General features: G+C 46.3%; 1 protein-coding gene across 9 annotated transcripts in view; it reads right to left on the reverse strand.

Moving 5' to 3' along the window:
• Positions 1-838: 838 nt before the first annotated feature.
• Positions 839-23462, reverse strand: part of ARHGAP12 (Rho GTPase activating protein 12) — a 99379-nt gene continuing 76755 nt past the window's right edge. For all 9 annotated transcript variants that reach the window (XM_073677624.1, XM_073677623.1, XM_073677622.1 and 6 more), the window contains 8 exons: positions 21762-21860; positions 20159-20270; positions 19825-19941; positions 11808-11906; positions 10916-10993; positions 7748-7882; positions 4250-4352; positions 839-1695 (listed from right to left, as the gene is read on the reverse strand). In XM_073677624.1, coding sequence (XP_073533725.1) covers positions 1521-1695; positions 4250-4352; positions 7748-7882; positions 10916-10993; positions 11808-11906; positions 19825-19941; positions 20159-20270; positions 21762-21860 — 918 coding nt within the window. In that variant the 3' untranslated portion in view covers positions 839-1520. The remainder of the gene's footprint in view (positions 1696-4249; positions 4353-7747; positions 7883-10915; positions 10994-11807; positions 11907-19824; positions 19942-20158; positions 20271-21761; positions 21861-23462) is intronic.

Consider the following 23462-nt stretch of genomic DNA (forward strand, 5'->3'; position numbering starts at 1 on the left):
CAGGGTTGGCGCTGTTCCAGCGGTGTCAGCACTGGCTCTATCAGAGTTCGTGTGACAATGTCATGCTATCCCCAAGAAAGCTGAAACGGCGTTGGCACCGGAGACGAGTATAGGTGTTATTTTACTGGGGGCAAACATGGGGATTCAGAAGGGGTTGTCTGACTAGTGGACAACTCCTAGAAGTCAGCCATAAACGAGAGCTTCCAGACGTTTGTTCAGCAGACTGTTATCTCCGCCAACTCCGCCATAACAGCTGCAGAGTGCATTCAAGTGCTTCCAACATGGAGAGGAAAGAAAGAAGCTGCTAAAACACTTCTGGCCATGACTTATGTCCCCTGAAAATAAAAGGATGGGGTGTTAAAATGCCAATGGCCCAGTCTTTCTTTCCTCTGAGATTTTTCATCATCATACACATCAGAGGGTCGTCTGCGACCACCGAAATCGGAAGGTTTGGTCAATTTTCCTCTACTGTGTCTTTACACTAAAGATACCCATACAGATAGGGGTTGGCTGAAAGCTTGTTTAGCTGACAGCCATTACTCGTGATTGTCCCACATACATAGCTTCAATGGGGAGGGGTGCATCATAGTAGACACCTCCTGTGGTCACAGCTCATCTCCCAGAGGAAAAAAATGATCTGGCACTGTAATGAAACACCCTCGATCCTTTTGTCCCCCAAAATAATCTGTCAGTGAATAGTCGGGAGGCTGTTCATACACATCAGATGGCTGTCCGCTCCTGTTGACTTTAGTCTAATGTGAATGGGGACCAAAGACAGATATAACTACAAAAAGTCAAAACCGAACAACTCAAGGACTAGATTTCATATATATATAAATTTAGGGGCAAGTGCTCTTTAATACACTGTAATGTAATAGAATACCCAACTATTACACACAATCAGGTCAGTTCAACAGAATACGAGGATCCAGAATTCAGAGACTGAAATAGGACAATATTAGTACTGTGCAGTTCTTCAAGGCCATAAATGACAGAAGCCAAAATGTTAGCTGTAATACCAAACTCCGATGCAAAACTGCGAGATGGTAGATGGAGCGGCGGCTTCTACTGACCGGCATGCCGGCACATAAGTCATTGTCGGCATCAAGAGACACGTACGAGATGCAATTTCACTACAAATGATTCACCGCCACTTATTAGCTGCAAACACTTCAGCGCAAGCAACAGCGATCAAAGGTTCGTATCTACGGTGTGAGATTAGTAGTTTTATTTTCCAGTCGATCCAGTGTCTGTGTTAGACTTGCAGTTCTGTTAAGGAAAAAAAAGCAACTGAATGCAAAAAAAAAATGATATAAAGAGAATGGATATGGTCAATGCCAAGAGGAAGTGGCGCAAATCTGAACGTCCAAACCTAGAGGGGGTCTCATCATCTTCGTACAAGTGCAAACATCAGCACAAAACTGTTTGGTCCGCAATAAAATATCAGTAAATAATAATATAATATCCTTGTCCTTCAGGATGAGATGTCAGAGTGGTTGCTCCCATTGAGAAAAGTGACGTCAGCGGCCGAATATGGCGTTGTATTCCAGCAGAATTAGCTCTACGATCTGGTTCTGGTAGACCGTGTGGATGGCGATATTACCAGTCTCTTGTTCCGGTTTCAGTAACGTTGGACCAAAGACGATTGCTAAACTTTGAAAGGTCATTCTGTTCTTTTCTCCAGTTTCTACAACGCTGAGAAAACACAAAAAAACATAAGAATTAGTCCTATGACCCAACTAGTATCCTGGCCCTGATGGGGAGCAAGATGGTGGGTGGGTGGGCGTCCCAGGTAGGGCCCATATCTCAAGGCTCTTTAATGACTGACATTGGTTTACAGGCTACTACCTATAGGGGGCACTAAAACCGCATTCTTCCTTTTAGATGAGAGTTCATTTGCATAGTTTCCTCCAGGGAGCACAGTTGGATCTTCACCAGGAGAACAGTGCAAGAACAGTGCCAGGCTGTGAAATGCACAACTGAAGAAATCCACATGGGGGCGCAACTGGTCAGAGGAGAGGATTTTTTTTTTATCCACTTGTCTGGCTTTTCTGAACTCTGTACGATGTAGGAGTCATTATACAGAATACAGAGAGCAATCAGAGGAGGATAACGGCACTGAATACCGAGCACTCTCCTACATTGCTTGCACGCCACTGCCAGAGCTCGTACTCCCAATGCACAGTAAAGGAGTACAGAAAAGCCTGAACAGTGGACTAAGGAGTAAGCAGTGCTTGGAGGCCACTTAGAAGTTTGTTTTTGTTTTTTTTTCATACAAGGCTCAAGCCAAATAAAGAGATTTGCAATTTTAAATGATCATCAGCGCTGGATAGAAGATGCAAAAAAAAATAAAAATGAAACTTTATTTACTGTTAATACAGTTAAAGGGAATCTGTCACCAGGTTTTTGCTATTTAATCTGACAGCAGCATGATGTAGGGGCAGTGAGCCCGATTACAGGGATGTCACTTGCTCAGAAGCTTGCAGTAGTTTCAATACAATCAGTGTCTTATCAGCAGGAGATTATCATCGCAGCACTAGGCATCTTGTGCCAGGCAGTCCGGCTACTGTACCACTGATTACATTGTCAGTAAACTGACAATCAGAGTTGTGGGCTCAGCATTCATAGCACTGCTACATTTACAGCAGAGAAAATGTATCAAAACTGGACTAAGAATAAATCTGGAAGGGACAAAGAGCACTAGGGTCTTATCTGGGTAAATAGTGCGCAGAGAAAACGCATTAGCGTGCTCACGTGGTCGGGTTGTGTGCACACAACCGCTGAAAGAAGTTTAGGCTGCTGCAGACCCACGAGAGAGAAATCAAAGGTGCTGGAATGATGTGGGCTTACCTGCGCTGCCGTCAGTAGATCAGAAAGAACGGTAGTCCGAAAGCAAGTTGATGAGGTTTATTGGTCAACGCGTTTTGAAGTTTCAAACTTCATCAGGACAAAACCATTTTACCGTAAGACTTTGTCCTGATAAAGAAGTATGAAACGTCAAAACAAGTTGACCCATAAACCACAGCAACTGTGGTTTTGTCCTGATGAAGAAGTTTGAAACTTTGAAATGCGTTGACCAATAAACCTCGGCAACTAGCTTTCGGACTACCGTTCTTTCTTATCTACTGACGGCAGCGCAGGTGAACAAACATCATTCTAGCACTTTCAAAACTGGACTAAGCAGTTCAGTAAGTGACACATGGCTGGGATCAGGCTCTCTGACCCTACATCATGCTGCTGCTCTCAGATTACATAAAAACCCAGTGGCAGATTCCCTTTAATTCTGCAATCACAAGAGCTCAACTTCGTATACGTGCATCGACAGAGCTAGGTACAGGCTCAATACAAAGGCTAAGGGTCCCCATACCGCTCTCTGCACTTGCAGAATTCAGAGCATCAGCGCGGTGTTTTAATTGATTAGCCTCAGGTTATGTTAAATGTAACAATAAAAAATAAATAAAACCTTTTGTTTTATGTTTTTCATAAACGTATTGGTGATCGGTGGAGGTCGGGGTCCTGAGAACCAATCACTGGAAACACTGCTCTGAGGTCCTTAATTCTGCAAGCAGCAATGCTCAGCACTTTCACATGCGGCGTACAGACACACAGACTTTCTATGGAGCCTGCACAACACTGACTGCATGAATGCAAGAGCAGTATTTTTAGTGATCGCTGGGGGTCTCAATACAAGGACCACCCACTTATCGTCAGCAGCAGCTCGAATACTACAGCCATTGATTTTAGTGGGCGCCTCACGCAGCAGATCCCCAGGTGTCTGATTTGGGGGTGCCAGCACTAAAGTCTGGGTAAGGGCTGACCAAGGAGGACAATCCCTTAAACTCTTAATTTAAAATACCTAAAACATAAAGATGTGTATATTGAATCTTCCTGTATGGGATAAGAAGTAGGACCCTGGAATCACACCCGATTATTAGGTTGCTGGTGGCGTTTTCATGTACAAATACAGACTTCAGAGATATCCGCTGTAAAGACAATTATACCCATAGATCGCTGCCATTTTCTTTAGGAACGCCTGTAAGTTTCTGACTTGTTCACATGCACAATCCTGCAGAGAGCAGGCAGCGACAGCCTCTCTGAATTATAAGCTTTTTCTGTGCGGCAATGCTTGGATTTCAGATTCCCGCGCAAGAAAACAACTGAGCTCAGCTAAAATGCCACTTACAAGACAAAAAAAAAGTCAGACAATCCCAATGACAAATCTATCGTGTACTCAATGCTCCCCACTCACTGCTTGAGATGCTTGAAGAGCGCCTGCATTGTGTCTTGGTTCGGCTTTGGCAACTGTTTAATTAAATCTCTGACTGCCTGAACACGGAGCTTGGGCTCTTGTTCTGAAAAGAGAAGGAGAAAAAAAGTCACTTACAATTCATTATGCACACTAACACCGCTGTCCATAGAGACTGGTGGTACGCTGTACTTCAGTGCCCTCTAGTGGCCACTATTAGGAACTGCAGCAAAAAAAAATATCAATTTAATATAGGTGCAATTTTTTTTTTTTTACTTCTTAGGCCTCATTCAGACGTCAGTTTTTCTCATGTACAAGACAATGTACTGATTATTTTGATGAGACTTTAGGCCAAGTGTCAAAATCAGACATGTCGTCGCAATTTTCCAGGAACGGCCCAGTCAGCGAAAAAACATGGACATGTGAATGGTCCCATAGACTATCACAGGTACAAGTGCCATCAGCGAAAACCACAGGTAGCACTCGTTCAAGAACATCGGACGTGTGAATGAGCCCCTAGTCTGAAAGGAAAATTATGAAATAGTGTAATATAGGTGTAGGATCAACCATAATCATTAGACCAGGGCTGCAGAAATGGCTGTATTATATATGTCACACATCTGGCTGTAGACAGAACAACACATCCACATCCCAGACAGGAATGGAGTGTGGCGCTGGAGATCGCGGCATGCGTAGGCACTGAACACAGTGTGATGTCCGGCACCATAAGCACATACCTGTCGGTAGGAGTGTGGCGCCTCTGTTCGAGCCTGAGGCCATGGGAGGAGTGTGGCCACCAGGGGAGGAAGGGGGGGGGGCGGGAGCACACACCAGGATTGGGGGGGGGGGGGGGGGGGGGGGAGCACACACACCAGGATTGGGAGGGGGAGGGGGGGGGAGCACACACACACCAGGATTGGGAGGGGGAGCACACACACACCAGGATGGGGGGGCACACACACACCAGGATTGGGAGGGGGGGGGGGGGGGAGCACACACACCAGGATTGGGAGGGGGGGGGGGGGAGCACGCACACCAGGATTGGGGGGGGGGGGGGGTGAGCACACACACACCAGGATTGGGGGGGGGGGGTGAGCACACACACACCAGGATTGGGAGGGGGGGGGGGGAAAGCACACACACACCAGGATTGGGGGGGGGGGGTGAGCACACACACACCAGGATTGGGAGGGGGGGGGAAAGCACACACACACCAGGATTGGGGGGGGGGGGGGTGAGCACACACACACCAGGATTGGGGGGGGGGGTGAGCACACACACACCAGGATTGGGAGGGGGAGCACACACACACCAGGACTGGGAGGGGGAGCACACACACACCAGGACTGGGAGGGGGAGCACACACACACCAGGACTGGGAGGGGGAGCACACACACACCAGGACTGGGAACACACACACACCAGGACTGGGAGGGGGAGCACACACACACCAGGACTGGGAGGGGGAGCACACACACACCAGGATTGGGAGGGGGAGCACACACACACCAGGATTGGGAATGGGGGAGCACACACACACCAGGATTGGGAATGGGGGAGCACACACACACCAGGATTGGGAATGGGGGAGCACACACACACCAGGATTGGGAGGGGGAGCACACACACACCAGGATTGGGAATGGGGGGGAGCACACACACACCAGGATTGGGAATGGGGGGGGGAGCACACACACACACACCAGGATTGGGAGGGGGGGGCACACACACACCAGGATTGGGAGGGGGGGCACACACACACCAGGATTGGGAGGGGGGGGGGACATACGAGGATGGTGGGAGCATATATACCAGGATGGGGGGGGGGGAGCGACATACGAGGATGGTGGGAGCATATATACCAGGATGGGGGGGGGGGAGCATATATACCAGGATGGGGGGGGTGAAAGCGTATATACCAGGATGGGGGGGCCTGAAGCACACACCAGGATGGGGGGGCCTGAAGCACACACCAGGATGGGGGGGCCTGAAGCACACACCAGGATGGGGGGGCCTGAAGCACACACCAGGATGGGGGGGCCTGAAGCACACACCAGGATGGGGGGGGGCTGAAGCACACACCAGGATGGGGGGGGGGGGGGCTGAAGCACACACCAGGATATGGGGGGGGTCTGAAGCACAAACCAGGATGGGGGGGGGGGGTCTGGAGCACAAACCAGGATGGGGGGGGGGGGGGGTCTGGAGCACACACCAGGATGGGGGGGGAGGAAGAGGAAGCACACACACACACACACACACACACACACACACCAGGATTGGGAGGGGGGGGGGAGCCCACACACCAGGATTGGGAGGGAGAGATCACACACCAGGATTGGGAGGGGGGGGGGGGGGGGGAGCACACACACCAGGATTGGGAGGGGGGGGGGGGGGGGAGCACACACACCAGGATTGGGAGGGGGGGGGGGGAGCACACACACCAGGATGGGGGGGGGGCTGAAGCACACACCAGGATGGGGGGGGGGCTGAAGCACACACCAGGATGGGGGGGGGGCTGAAGCACACACCAGGATGGGGGGGGGGCTGAAGCACACACCAGGATGGGGGGGGGGGGCTGAAGCACACACCAGGATGGGGGGGGGGGCTGAAGCACACACCAGGATGGGGGGGGGGGCTGAAGCACACACCAGGATATGGGGGGGGTCTGAAGCACAAACCAGGATGGGGGGGGGGGGTCTGGAGCACACACCAGGATGGGGGGGGAGGAAGAGGAAGCACACACACACACACCAGGATTGGGAGGGGGGGGGGAGCCCACACACCAGGATGGGGGGGGAATATATACCAGGATAGGGGGGAGGGGCATATATACCAGGATGGGGGGGGGGGGGGGAGCATATATACCAGGATGGGGGGAGCAGGATGGGGGGACCAGGAAATGGGAACATATACCAGGATGGGGAGCGCATATACCAGGATGGGGGGGGGGGACCAGGACAGGGGACCATATACCAATAAAATGCTCGCCACCTGAGCGTAGGACGGGATAGTGACATATTACAGCAGGATAAATATAAATCACAGTACAAACAGGTTTATGAGGGTACAGCATAGTATTAAGGATTATGAAATATACATATAATACACTGTGTATAATTGCACTAATCTACCAACTTCATCATTTACAGCAGGTAAAAATTATATATTTATAATGTAGTGAATACTGTGTATAACATACAGCAAAGTCATGGACCAGCAGTGTATTGGTAATAGGATGTGAAAACAAAGGCAAAAGAAATTAGTGATAAATTATTATTACATACCCATCATATACCTGTCAAATCCTGCTGGAATGGTGGGTTTCATCATAGGCCTTAGTCACCCCCAGATGAAGGCTTATTACGAAACATTCTGCAATCTTTTACCTTATTTAGCCCCTTTTTTACTACAGTGATGTAGGAACTTTAAACTTGACAGTGAAAGGATTAGAAATGGTGAATGAATAAGTGCACTCCTGATGAATATCAGATTTTTACTTACTGATTGCATTCACAAAGTCGTTGAAATGGCTGTAGGTGAAGAGCGGCTCGGGCAGCTCTCTGAAGAACATCTTCAGTGCCCCGGTGATCACATGAATGTCTTCCCATTTGCTGTCGTTCAGGTCCAGTTTCTCATCTGCAATAAAACGTAGAGTATTATGAAGGGCACAATGCTGCGTCTGTATTCCTGGTAACTGTGCACACTTGTACATTGCCTCCACATCGGGATTGTTATTCCCCATGTACGTATACTAATGAGATGTGGCATGTTTGCCAAGTGTCTGCTCTTCATAGATACCAATAACCCTAAATCCGCATGTCCCCAGTGCCCACCGAGCAGCAGAGGTGTAGTAGGATCACAGTCCCAACTTTTGATTTTGTGGACATGGAAAACTAATGATCTAGTTTTCAGTCAAAGAATAAACAAGTCTCTGGAAGTATCCAGATCACAAAACAAAGAAATCAAAATAGTAAAAGAAGAGAAGTGACAGAAAAAACAAAGCTTCTGGCGTTTGGGACAAGGATTTCATTTTTTACTATTGTGTTGTTGCTGGGCTACCCGGCTGCATCATAATAGTAGGAAAATAGCATAAAACTTTATAATAATAATAATAATAATAATAATAATAATAAAAAAAGGCAGAAGTTTCAAAAAATCATTCAAATATACTGAGAACACAATGCTGATTCCAAGTTAGACCAAACCGCCTGGAAAACAATAAAGGAATGAGGAAACCATGGATGCTTTATTCCCAACAACAGCGCCACCACACCTGTGCACGGGTTGTGTCTGGTTTTTCAGCTCAGCACGACAAAGGTGAATGGGACAGAGTTGCAATACTGCACATAACCTGCTGATATGTGTGGCACTATTTCTAATCCCATGAAAGCTCCTTAGTTATGAGCCCAAAGGGTCCTAAAACCTACAGTTTCTGTGCAGCCAACTGCATCTATACACACAGCAACTGGAGATGCAGAGGGGTCCGAATCTTCTACGGTGGAGGTGGTCGTATATGTACAGTAACTGTTGTCATAGACTAATAGGAGGGACTGCAAACAACGACACCATTTAATGCTTGGCATCATGGATGGACTTAGGGTGCACTTATTATATTACAAAGAGTAAGAGAGCACCACCAGTAGATGTCAAATGACAAAGGGTGCTACCATCAAGCAGGTTTGGCACAAATAGGATACCTTGACAATCCTTCACCTTATATCGGTTGTCCACCCATGATGCTGTCATGGTGTCCCCCATACATTGATCTTGAAAATATATTTTAGGGTTTTGTTTTTTTGTCTCCCGCTGGTAGTTATTCGCCTATAATATACTATTGCTATAGAGGTGTAAATTAAAGTCGCTAGACCTCGCTCTATGGCCATTACAATCCATGGGATTACACCATGATAGATTTCGCCTTTCAATAGGGCCATAACCAGACATGCCTAATATAATATCTTTAGGCACTTAATTAACCTCATCTATGCATGGCTACTGGTGGCGCCAGACACCATGACCGCCAGGCTTTTTTGATCATCGACCAACAGGACAATGGTCACATGTGTCTATAATCACATCGCTAGACATCAAGTGGCCATTGTTCACCTTGTACTAATTGTCTGTAATCACGTCGCCAGCCACTCTACGCGATATATGGGCATCATGACAACCGATTACTGCCTCCTTCTACTGATACAATTTCTTTCTTTTTTTTTTTCTTTTTGGTGCGCCTCCCTAATATGACCACACGAGGGAGCTTTTTTTGTTTGTTTGCTTCCACCTGTTCAATTAGGGCTTGGTCCTTGCACACAGGCGATGGTGACACCCACCTTGTGAACATTTCACTTCCTCGCTGTATGGCTCAGTGACATGCATGCAGGTGCAATTGCACCAACCACATGTAGATGAATGGCGGGTATCTATGCAGTGCGCAGGCGTCTTATTGGATTTTCACAACAAGCACTCCTCATTATGACCACTTCCGGACCCTGACCGCACACCATCCCACCGGTATGAGACTAATTTTGAGCACATATATAAGTTTACTGAATCACCAGGGAGCTCATTCCCCTGATGAAGTCGTGAGCTACACGGCGAAACGCATGGGGTTCTCCCTGCATCCTCTCTCGTCCCATTTCCACCCACCTGGACTCTCCGTTATCCGGTTAGCAGATGCCAGAAGGTATATCCCCATTATTTCTTGGCTATTTTTGGGCTATTATCTTTGAGCCCGTGTTCTGCTATTATGGCACAGTTTTCATGATCTGTTCGCCTATTCTATTGCCTTCCTCTCAGATTTGATATAGGCTTATATTACATAATTAGTGGCATTTTTTGTATGCTGTGGCTACCCGTCTACCCCTACCATCCATCTTTACTCCCACTATTGTCTTGTGTGAGGCTATATTATTACTTTCTGTATCAGGTCATAATTCCCATTATTGATAGGTGCTTGCATTACACGTGTATTTGATTGTCTTAGTAGATAACACTATTCCTGCTTTATTCCATGGTGGTACAATAACCATTGCTGTTCATATCCATTGCTGTTCATATCCATAGCTGGGATCTCCATAGCTGGGATCTCCATAGCTGGGATCTCCATAGCTGGGATCTCCATAGCTGGGATCTCCATAGCTGGGATCTCCATAGCTGGGATCTCCATAGCTGGGATCTCCATAGCTGGGATCTCCATAGCTGGGATCTCCATAGCTGGGATCTCCATAGCTGGGATCTCCATAGCTGGGATCTCCATAGCTGGGATCTCCACTTACCATATTATTGGCTCATGGAGGCTGCAATATATTATGTGGATAAATGTGGCTTGCGGATGCTCGATGTACCATTTAAATATTTTTAATGTTGTTTTCTGTGATTTCAATAAATCTTTTTGTATTGTATATTACATGAGGTGTGCGCATCTATATGCAGTGTCTTTTTTCTCCTTGTGTCGGGGTGCACTTACGGCCACCATATTATATTGACTACTACAGATGTGAGATGACCTGCAGGAAGGATCTTAAAGTCACCTCTCGATAATCCACTTAGGATCACAATCTACAGGCCGCTCCGCAATAGATAAAGCAGGAAATAAAGCACTACAATGACCAAATTTCCAATCAGACGAGAATGATGAATAAGTGGACGTGTGTGGAAAACAGAACTCACCGTGTGTCACCGCAAATCTGAGCTTCTGTATCACCGCGAGGTTTCCGCTGACTCTGTACAAGCCGTCAACGTCCAGTCCTAAAAGAAGAAGTGAAATAATGGTGTCACTCCGTGATCACTATCTTCATCACAATACAGTTATTTGTGTCCCTGACATGCAAATCCAGGTCTCCCGCAAACTCCACATGTGTATGAAAGCCAACGTAAAATCCAATCAATGGAGAGACATCAGCCGGATTCTTGTTGGCGGATATTGTCAGTACATGGAATAAGCCGTCAGAGCTAATATGTAAAGTAACAGTAGTTTTATAGGGGTGTTCTCAATATCATAAATGGTTAAAATTGCAAAAGTGTTTGTGAAAACAAGCAACTTTGCAACTTACCTAGGCAAGGAGCATGCGCTTACAAGTTCTTTGCTAAAGAGCTCACAAGTGCTGCCTTGCAGTTGGCCTGGTCGCTGGATCCAGACAGTTTCAGTGGCCCTGGGCACAAAGATGCTGCCGACACGAACAATCATTCCAGGAAGGAATTGCTCCCCCCCACCTAGCAAGCAGAGAAGCGCGACACTCCTGAAGCGCGACACTCCTGAAGCGCGACACTCCTGAAGCGCGACACTAAACCTTTAATATTTGTAGTTGTTGACTATCAATGAAATATTTTGGAGGCTGAAAACCTTCACTCATCATGTCCAAGTGGTAAAGGTGTAGATTCATCACCATGGAGAAGCCCGACATCCTTTTGGACAGGTCTTCAATATCTGATCATGGTAGGTTTCGTCAATAAATGGGCACGGTGCTCATCAATCGCTGCACCCCTCAGGCATTTTGTGGTGGCTGTGCCAGGCGCTGCAGCCTAGTCCTATGCACTTCATTGATGTACACATGCTACATACCTTGCTCTTCGATATGGTCGATGCACATCTTTACAAATGTTGGCACTGTAGTGTTTTCTCTTTGACAAAGACTGGCCAGGCTGGAGCCGAATACAGGATCTGCAAACATAAGCAGCACAGAAAGCTGACCACTTGACTGACTAACTTAATAAGCATTCAGCCGGCGGTAAACTACAGTAGATCTGAGACGTAACTGGCGAAACACCTGTCCACATCTAATCTAGACTGTGTCAACAGAGAAAAGGATCACAAATTATAATTCACCTAGCCAAATCAGATCACATACTTTGCACTGAGGAGGGGCAACACCCAGAAACACGTGTCTGCAAATTGAGATTCTGGTTTGGCTTTTATCCTAAGTCATGAGGCAAGGCTCACTAAAGAGTCGATATTGACTTTTAGGATTGTTACTTCCAATAGGTGGCATAGAGTTCTTGTCCTCTTCCTCTAAGATGAGACAATTTGAATATTTAATGTCATGTGTAGAAAGCCTCCTCTGTACACTGCAATCCCCAAATTTGATGGGGCAAATTAGTCTGGTAGACATAGCCGTGTCCTTATTTAGATACAGTCATTGCGACCTATGGGCGAAACGCTAGATATTTGTACTTCTGTGGAAACCAGAGCAGTCACCTACAATGGTGCACCACCCCTAGTGGTTCTCGCAATTATTTCAACCTACATTTCTCAGGAAAAGATGGCCCCTATCTGCCATGAATTCCTATGCTCTTATAGCAGTATATACACACACGTGGTCAAAATTGTTGGTACCCCTTGTTTAATGAAAGAAAAACACCAAGGTTACTTACCGGTAGCCGGTTTTTCCTGAGCCCATGACAGCACACCTTGAGAGAGGATCCGCCCCACCAAGGACAGGAAACCGTCTGAAATAAAAGGGCGGCACCTCTCCTTCGCTTCAGTTGTTTACAGAGCATTGAGAGGACCTCCCTAAACAGGTTAGGCACATAACCAACACCACAATAAACATATACACACCACCCCAAACAGTGCACACCAGGGTGTGAGAAACATAGAAAAAATAAGGGGGGGAAACTACGAGTGCTGTCATGGGCTCAGGAAAAACCGGCTACCGGTAAGTAACCTTGGTGTTTTCCCCTCCCCCATGACAGCACACCTTGAGAGAATTTTGGAGAATTTATGAGCACCCTAGGGAGGGACCACCGCCTGAAGTACCCTTCTCCCAAAGGTGAGATCAGAAGAGGACAGATCCAACCGATAGTGCTTAAAGAAGGTGGATGGTGTAGACCAAGTAGCAGCCCTACATATCTGCTCGATCGAGACGTCTGCTCTCTCTGCCCAGGAGGTTGCAACGGGCTCTGGTGGAATGAGCCCTCACATTGTCCGGGGCTGGAACCCCTGTGGACGTATAGGCTAAGCAAATGGCCTCCCTGAGCCACCTAGAGATGGTACCCTTGGACACCCCGTGACCTTTCCTACACCCTTGAAAGGCCAGGAACAGAGAACCGTCTTTCCTCCACAGACTAGTCATGTGAATGTACTGTAGCAGGGACCTCCTAACATCTAGGCTATGGAACCTGACTTCCCCTGGGTTCTTGGGATTGCTGCAGAACGAGGGTAGCACAATCTCCTGACTACGGTGACATCTAGATACCACCTTGGGAAGGTACGCTGGATCTGGCCGCAAGGTGACCCTATCCTCAAAGATTTGTGTGTAAGGAGGATTAACCGAGAGGGCCTGCAGATCACCCACCCTACGGGCTGACGTTAAGGCCACTAGGAGGATGGTCTTAAGGGTGAGAATTTTTGGAGAAACCTTGTGTAGGGGTTCGAATGGTTCACTAGTAAGAGCGTTCAAGACTAAATTCAGGTCCCAAGGAGGAACACCCATGGACCTAACCGGTCCTGCTCTGGCACAGGACTTGATAAACCTCGAGATCCACCTATTCCCAGCCAGATTACAATTGTAGAGTGCTCCCAAAGCTGAAACTTGAACCTTAAGGGTCCCTGTAGCTAGACCCAGGTCCCACCCCTTTTGCAGAAATTCCAGGATCCCCCTGATCGGAGGTTTGCTCGATAGCGGGATATCTATATACTCTAGGAATTTACCCCAAACTCTGCTATAAATCTTGGTTGTAATTGGTTTTCTACCCCCCCCAATAAAGTAGAAACTAAGCCTGGTGAAAACCCCTTGCTACTCAATAGCGACCTCTCAAATTCCATGCCGAAAGATGGAACCCCCTGGCCTGGGCATGGAATACTGGTCCCTGCATGAGAAGATCCGGCCTCTCTGGTAGAATCCAGGGATCTGACACCGACATTAGTCGAAGCAGAGAGAACCAAGGCCTCTTGGGCCAAAAAGGGGCTATCAAAATCACCCTGGCGCCTTCCTCCCGGATCTTCCTCACCACTACTGGAATCATCACTAATGGCGGAAAGGCATAGGCCTTCCTGAACCCCCAAGGAATCTGGAGGGCATCTACGGCATGGGGATTTTCTGCCGGATTTAGGGAGCAAAATCTCTGCACCTTTCTGTTTGCCCTTGTGGCGAACAGGTCTATGTCTGGCTGCCCCCATAACTGGACAATCTGATGGAAGACCTCCGGGTTCAACCCCCACTCCCCCTGTCTTAGGGTATGGCAGCTTAGAAAATCTGCTTTCACGTTTTCTACCCCCTTTATGTGAAGGGCGCTGAGGGATAGGAGGTTTCGCTCTGCTAGACCAAGGATCCTGTCTGCCACCACCATCAGAGGGCGTGACCTTGTCCCTCCCTGGTGATTCACATAGGCTACTGCTGTCCGGTTGTCGGACCTGACCTGGACATGGTGATTTTGGATGTGAGGGAGGAAGTCCCTGAGGGATCTTTCTACTGCCCAAAGCTCCTTTAAGTTTGAGGATGCTCCCCTCTCGTGGTAAGCCCAGTGACCCTGTATTAAGAGTTCTGCCAGATGACCCCCCCATCCGGAACTGCTTGCGTCGGTCGTAATTACCCGATCTACTGGTCTGGACCATTCAACGCCTGCGGTCAGATTTCCCCTGACTGTCCACCACGAAAAGGAATCTACTACTTGTGGGGAGAGAGCCTGCCTTCTAAATGCCCATTGCAGGACCTCTGTGCTGACAGGACCTCCCACTGAAGCCGCCTCATATGCCCCTGGGCCCACATAACTGCTGGGAGACAGGAAGTCATAGAACCCAGGAGGGACATTGCCTCTCTCAGAGACATCTCCGGAGCTTGAATGGCCTTCGAGACTAATGCAATCAACCTGCAGATTTTGTCCTCTGGGAGGAAGCAGGTTTGGCGACGAGAGTCTAGGATTAGACCCAGAAAGGTCTGAGTCCTGGAGGGGGTTAGTCTTGATTTTTGGAAATTTACTAACCACCCCAGCTGATGCAACACTTCCGTGACCACTAGGAGCTGACTGGAGCAGTGGGCTTCTGTTTTCCCTATTATCAAGAAGTCGTCTAAATATGGCACGATCACTACATTCTTGATCCGTAGGAAGGCTGTCACTTCTGCTATTAGTTTCGTAAATATTCTCGGGGCAATGGAGAGGCCAAAGGGTAGGGCAGCAAACTGAAAATGCCTCAGCTTCCCCTGAATAAACAGGGCTACTCTCAGATACTTCTGATACTCCGGATGGATTGGGACGTGATAATATACGTCCTTCAAGTCTATTACAGCCATAAAGCAGTTGCGATGTAAGAGCTTCACTGCCGAGCTTCCTGGCTCTATCTTGAAAGTCTGGTTTTCTACTACTTGGTTCAGACTCCTGAGGTTGATGATGGTCCTTAAGGACCCGTTTGTTTTTTTTATCATGAATAGTGGGGAATAGAACCCCCTCCCTCTCTGTGTTGCTGGTACTTCGAGAAGGACCTACTTTCCTACTAACTCGAACGCTTCTGTTTCCAGGGCTAATTGTTCTTCCTGGACCTTTCGTAGGGGGGTAACCACAAAGGTCCGCCAGGGGGTCTGGCTGAACCGGATCTTCAGGCCCCCACTGATAATTTTCAGAATCCAGGGGTTTGTTGTTATCGTGTCCCAAGCTGGAAAAAAGTGGGAAAGCCTTCCACACACTTCCAGCCTGGCGTCATTGGGAGGATCTCTTCGAACTCGAGGATGGTCCTCCAAACATGTAGCCAGATTCTTTTTTGGACTTGGCTTCCCATCTCTTTTTGTCTCCCGGAGGACGACCCCGGTTAAATTTCTCCTCCGAAAACTAAATCTTCTTGGTTCCCCCGAAAATCCCGGGAACCCTTTGCTTTTATCACCTGATTTTTCTAACAGGTCTTCTAACTTTTGGCCAAACAGGAGTCTACCGTCACACGGGAGGGAGCACAGTTTCTGTTTCGAAGGTAGGCCCGCCTGGCTGCGTTGGATAGTCCCGCTGCCCTAGCTGACAGTCTGACCGAGTCAGCTGAAGAGTCGGCCAAGAAGGCCGATGCTGTTTGTATTAGAGGTAGCTCTGCAAGTATTGCCTGTCTGGAGACCTTTTTATCTTTAAGCTGGTCTTCCAGCTGTTGGAGCCACACCATCAAGGACCTCGCCACACAGGTGCTAGCCACCGCTGGTTTTAGGCCGCCTGCCGCCGCCTCCCACGTGTGGCGCAGGAAGGAGTCAGCTCTTTTATCCAGTGCATCCTTTAGGACGCCAGAGTCCTCCAAGGGCAGGGAAGATCTTTTCGATGACCTTGCCACAGTCCACCTTGGGGATCTTATCCCAAGGTTCCGCATCCTTCTCTTCGAAGGGATACCTTCTTTTGGAGAAGGAGGGTAAAGCCCCTGATCTCTCAGGTCTCCTCCACTCCCGGTCAATGAGGCCCTGAATTTTACTGTTAACCGGAAATGAGCGTCTCTTCTTCTCTCCCAAGCCCGCAAACATGATGTCCTCCCGGGATTTAGATGCTCTCTCTTCCTCCAGACCCATGGTTGATCTTACTGCCCTAACCAGTCTGTCTGTATTCTCAATGGGGAAGTAGGGCCTACCGCCCCCCGATGAGGAAGAGGACGATGAATCCCACTGCTACTCGGACTGGGAGGAATCAGAGACGGAGGAAACCTCTCTACGGGGTCTTTTCTTCCCTCTAAGGAACCCTTTCAGGGACCCCTGAACTTCTGCATGTACTATGGACTTTAAATTTGCAGCAAAATCCCGGGAATTCTCAGCTATGGTTTTGGTCACACAGCCATGGCAAAGTGGTTTCTGCCACTCTACTGAGAGAGAAGCTTGTCAAAGGGCACATATTCTATGCTTTTGCTTGGCACTACTCTTCTTAGGCTCCTAAAAAAAGGAAGCACATAAGAGACTTCCCGTTACTAACCAGTGACATTCATGAAGCTCACTCACCCCCGGAGGTCACAAACGGGTAAAGGATTCGGAGGCTGTTGCGGAACCGATGATTCCATTCTGGATGGTCCCGAGGCACACGAAGCTTTACTCCTGCGGCTGCCACTACGATTACTCGAGCGGCTGTCTGTATACGATGCATCCCTCTGCTTTTTCTGTTGCTGAGGTGGGGGGTAAGCTGCTGCTCCTGGCTATCTGGATCAGCCATGTCTCAGAAGCGCACCACGCTTCCAGGATAGCTCCCCCCCCTTAAATATAGGGCCATCCAGCCTCCTCCGGTCTGTGGGCCCTCCCCCTTCCTCAGGCCGGAGCTCCGTTGAAAAAAAACGGCCTGGGACGCTCCGATGGGCGCCGCCATCTTGGATCGGCGCCGCCTCCTGACGTCACCCAGTGCGCCGCTCCCAGCGTGCCCTGCGCCGTGACGTCAGGCGCGTCACACCCGGAAGCGTTCCACACTGCAGGGGGAGGACGGCGCCGCGGTCTCTGGGAGGACAGAGCCTGCCTCACCGCGTGCGCCCCGCTCGGCGCAGAGACCCCAGGAGAAAGCTGCGGACGGCGCTTCTGGGATACTGAACCCGGTGCACAGGCCAGTGCCCGCTCTTCCACACCGGGACAGCCCCAGGTAAGTCTTCTTTCTTCAAGACAGGTTCCCCATCAAGGACGGGAAACCAACTGAAGCGAGGGAGAGGTGCTGCCCTTTTATTTCAGACGGTTTCCTGTCCTTGGTGGGGCGGATCCTCTCTCAAGGTGTGATGTCATGGGGGAGGGGAAAACCCACAATGGTCACAGAAATAACTTGAATCTGACAAAAGTAATAATAAATTAAAAAATCAATGAAAATGAACAAATGAAAGTCAGACATTGCTTTTCAACCCTGCTTCCACAGAATTTTAAAAAAAATTAAACTCATGAAATAGGCCTGGACAGAAATGATGGGACCCCTGAAAATAATGTGACAAAAGTGACATGTTGAATCAAGTTGTGTCCACTAATTAGCATCACAGGTGTCTACAATCTTGTAATCAGTCAGTGGGCCTGTATATAGGGCTACAGATACTCACTGTGCTGTTTGGTGACATGGTGTGTACCACACTCCACATGGACCAGAGGAAGCAAAGGAAAGAGTTGTATCAGGGGATTAGAAACAAAATTATAGTCAAGCATGTTAAAGGTAAATGTTATAAGACCATCTCCAAGCAGCTTGATGTGCCTGTGACTACAGTTGCACATATAATTCAGAAATTTAAGATCCATGATACTGTAGCCAACTTCCCTGGACGTGGCCACAGGAGGAAAATTGATGACAAATCAAAGAGACAGATAATACGAATGGTAACAAAAGAGCCCAGGAAAACTTCTAAAGAGATTAAAGGTGAACTTCAAGCTTAAGGAACATCAGTATCAGATCGCACCATCCATCGTTGTTTGATCCAAAGTGGATTTCATGGGAGACGACCAAGGAGAACACCATTGTTGAAAAAAAAATCATAAAGCCAGACTGGAATTTGCCAAACTACATGTTGACAAGTCACAAAGCTTCTGGGAGAATGTCCTATGGACAGATGAGACAAAAATGGCAGTTTTTGGCAAGGCACATCAGCTCTATGTTCACAAACGGAAAAATGAAGCATATCAAGAAAAGAACACTGTCCCTACTGTGAAACATGGAGGAGGCTCGGTTATGTTCTGGGGCTGCTTTGCTGCATCTGGCACAGGGTGTCTTGAATCTGTGCAGGGTACAATGAAATCTCAAGACTATCAAGGGATTCTAGAGAGAAATGTGCTGCCCAGTGTCAGAAAGCTTGGTCTCAGTCGCAGGTCATAGGTCTTGCAACAAGATAATGACCCAAAACACACAGCTAAAAACACCCAAGAATGGCTAAGAGGAAAACATTGGACTATTCTGAAGTGGCCTTCCACGAGCCCTGACCTAAATCCTATTCAGCATCTTTGGAAAGAGCTGAAACATGCCATCTGGAAAAGGCAGCCTTCAAACACGAGACAACTGGAGCAGTTTGCTCATGAGGAGTGGGCCAAAGTACCGGTCGAGAAGTGCAGAAGTCTCATTGACAGTTACAGGAATCATTTGATTGCAGCGATTGCCTCAAAAGGTTGTTCAACAAAATATTAAGTTAAGAAGAACCATCATTTCTGTCCAGGCCTATTTCATGAGTTTAATTTTTTTTTTTAATTCTGTGGAAGCAGAAAAGCAATGTCTGACTTTCATTTGTTCATTTTCATAGATTTTTATTATTATTACTTTTGTCAGATTCAAGTTATTTCTGTGACCATTGTGGGTTTTTCTTTCATTAAACGAGGGGTACCAACAATTCTGACCACGTGTGTACTTGGTAGCTTCTGTCGGAAAAATAAGTCAAACACTCCTAATATACACCCCTGATGAAGCCGAAAATGAGATGACACTATGGACTTCTTGTTACTAATGCTTGGAGGATAGTTAGGCATTATATTCACAAGTTGCATTCATATTGTGGCGTTTTCTTCCTGTAAACTTGGAAAATAGTGGAAAAGAAACACTTTGATTGCAATATGTGAACCCACAGACACAGAGCTCAAACTGAAAATTTTAAAGGGAACTTTTTCTCTTTCGATTTCTAAGGTGAATTTACTATTTTATGGCACCAACTTGCTCTGATTTCAGCTGAAATCCTGTATTTCCAAGGAAATCACCTTTAATGTAGCCCTTCTCACGTACGGCTTGCATCGTTGGACGTCTTGTAAGAAACTTCTTTAATTTTGTTTTGGTCTTCTTTTGCTCCGAATTATCAACAGACGTTTGTTTTATGGCTAAAAATACAAATATACGGAAGATTTAATTTTTATTCATGCAATAAAAAATGAATAAAGTCATAGCGACCTAACTGAATTGTATATATTTATGGAATGAAAGCGGCGGTGTGATTGGTTGCTATAGGCAAGTGCTTGATTTTTCCTTATGTCCCCCTGTGTGCGGAAAGACCACATCCACTACTATAGAGACTTTGGCTGCTCTGATCACACCTACATCGATTCTTTTTAGAATCGTGATCTTTCTCCTTCTCGTGCTTATCCTTCCCGTGTTTCTCTACTGGAGAGTCAGGCACAACGTCCTCACTGGGTTCCTCAGACTCCATAATCTGAAAAAGAAAGATAATCCCTTTAATGAAAGTTTTTTTTTGCATGTAGACTTTTTTTTTTACTGAATGGTCAGAATGGCATTAATTGAAAATAAATTAATAAAAAAAAAAAGTATTCTCTTCTCCCCAACCTCATGTTGTTCCCACACCCATAATATCTTGTCCCCCCTCATCAGGGACATGTGGCCATCTGCGGCCACTAACTAGGACCAATGGACTGTGTGGTCACTTCAAGCGTCAAGAATATCCAGAACCCAGAGATCGGTATAGGACCTTTGACGTTCCAGAGCAGAAGAGCAGGGAATTGATGGCGTGAATTATTTTTTTTCATTAATGCCCTTCTGACCATTTAAAAATATATTAGAGTGGGTAATGCCTTTAAGACGTTCAATCAAGTGTGTTCTACTATACAGCAGAAAATATATGTAATCACCAATACTTTATGGGCAGATTCACCCATCGTCTCCTTACCAATTTATGCTGAATATAATCATCTCCGCATCTGTGTCAGACAGGATTGGCAAAGGCCCACCAGTAACATTGATTATTGGGGCTCACTGTTCAGTTACATGCAAAAATAACCTGACCCTAGGGCACACATTTACTTTTGCTTCTATGTAATAATAATTTAGCTAGCTTGTTTAATGAATTATACCTTTTTCTGCAATTGTGAATCAAGTGTAATTCACTACTCTATAGCATGCCTTCACAGGGGCGGCCCACCGGAGGTTTCTCCTGCTCTCCGGTGGGCTAGTCCGAGCCTATCTACATGTCACTTACACAAACATGGTTACATTTTATAAATAAATTGAATCACTTATTACCATGTACTGATTCAAAGTTAAGGCCCTTATAAGCATTATATTAATGTTGGCCACACAAGTTTGACTGGCCAGCCACACAATGTCTATGGTAGTTTCTCAACTCATGTTGAAATTCAATATCTGATCTTTTTGTTCCCGCAGGATATAAGACTACTTCAGAAATGCCAGGAAGCAGCTTACTCCCTTCTTCCCATTGAAAATGCATGCATGCTCGGATGAACAGAGAGTGCATGTGCATGGGGAAAGCATGCGGGGGAGATAGCAATTGTTCAGTCGTTAGCCATTTAAGGTGTAAGGGCAGCTTTTACATCCTACAGAGCTGCGATCACAGTTCTTCTGTTTGCTATTAAACAATAGAGTGAGCATTCGATCTAAGTGCAGACACAGAATGTGCAAGAAATTCAGGTGTGAAGCACGCAAAAATGTACATGCAGCTCCTACTAGTGTTGAAATACAGATATGGTGATTAGGAACCTAGTGACAACTTACTAATATAATTCTTTGGCATTTCTGAGATCTCTGCTTGCTGTCAGTGAATGGGAACATTCTTGTTTCTACCCAATCAGGCTAATGCTTGTCACAGCTGAGATCTTGCTACACTTGTACCTATTCTAGGTTATCATCGTCCTCAATAAAATGACCACATATGAATATCACAGGACCGTACCGGGATGCCGATAGTGCTGCACAGTGCGGAGTACCATTCCTTGATCATATTGTCATTTTCAGTTTGTATCAGTAGGTCTGTTCCTGAGGGAGTTTTTAGCTGTAAGAAATGAAAAAAAAAAAAAAAAAAAAAAAGAAAGTAAGAGGATGATACTAATATGTGGCCTTGATTGACTGCACTGTTTAGTAGCAAGCCGGCACCTCTCTATTCGATGGGGGTTGGTTTTGATGACGTACCAGGCGGAGAGATTACTGACCAAACACAAAAGGTAACATTGGCAGATAACATTTTTATTCTTTTTTGTGCTACCATATGTTTACACCTGCTCTAATAGCATCTAGTGATCTGAGCAGTTTTGGGGGTTAAATAAGTTGACAGACTATTTAAAAGGAATGTGTCAAATTTTAATGATAAAAGTATTTTTTTACAACTTTTTGATGCTGTTATACATAATTTTATAACAAAAAAAAAAAAAAACAGAAATCTTACAAATTTGGCACCAGTGAGGGTCCATCATGATTGGGTACACCTTGTCGTGGTGGGATGGCTTTAACTCTTTATCAAAATAGCATCAGCAATGTACCCTATGGTATGTACATGTACTATTACTATTTTTTTTTTTTTTTACTTACTGCAGGTTATTTGCTCATTTGGTCTTTAGCCTTTATCCTTATTTTGTCTGTTAAATGGCCACAGTGTGAATGTGCATCTACACATTGCACTTACACCAACATGTGCTCCAGGTTATTTCTTTGATTTGGGGCAAAAAGCCTAATACTGAACTCACACTTTCCGTTCTGCACAGGAAACTTTTCAGCAGACTCATTATCACCACATCTCACCCTTGGAAAAAGCTAATGGCGACACGTGCGTCGGGTTGTGGGGATGCCACACGTATCCTTCCTGACCTCTCTGTTTCATCATTCACACAGGTATTCCAAGAATTAATTTTATATTCTTAAATCTGAACTACTACCATATACCCCTGAACATGCCAACATTACTAATTTCTACCAACAAATGGTTTATCCCTTTCTGTGTGCCTTTAGCTTATCTGACTTTTCTATAAAGGTTCTTGTACTCGGTAATTGGCTGAGATAACCATCTTATTCATTCATTGACTACATAGTCCTTTTGATATGATATAGTCATTACCTTTTGGCACTGATTGGGGGCAGGTTATTAGTGTTTGATTTTTATCCCTTTCCAATATTCTGCTATTTGGAATTTTCCGTTCATATTTTGATATGAATCAATATAATTAATGTGATTTAAGAGGGGGGTTACTAGACAGTCTACTTTATTTTCCCCTTATCCTTTATATTGCTTTTTCAATCAGCAGTAATTGTTGCTACTTGGGATACAGTGGCGTCTCTTACACTAGGCACCCTGTGATTTTGCTACATATTTTTAAATTTATGTTCTAATAAAGATTTATTGCTTTTAATTACAATGGTTCTCTTCTATACTCTGGGTGAGAATTTAAGCTAGAGTATGGGTTGTATTCATTATCATCACATATAGGGTTACAATATTAGGCAAATCCTCTATACACAGTAGATAACACAGGATCTAGCGTGTCTGTTATACAGATCTGAACGGGATAGGACATCTCCTCTAATCCTGCACATTATTAATGGATTGCACCGCCTTGTAAATAGACATATCAGGGAATAGTGATCGGATTCAGGTGCAGAAAAT

The sequence above is a fragment of the Phyllobates terribilis genome, unplaced genomic scaffold (assembly GCF_046119375.1).
Source record: "Phyllobates terribilis strain yellow unplaced genomic scaffold, ASM4611937v1 Scaffold_4__5_contigs__length_816908805, whole genome shotgun sequence".
Taxonomy (NCBI): Eukaryota; Metazoa; Chordata; class Amphibia; order Anura; family Dendrobatidae; genus Phyllobates; species Phyllobates terribilis.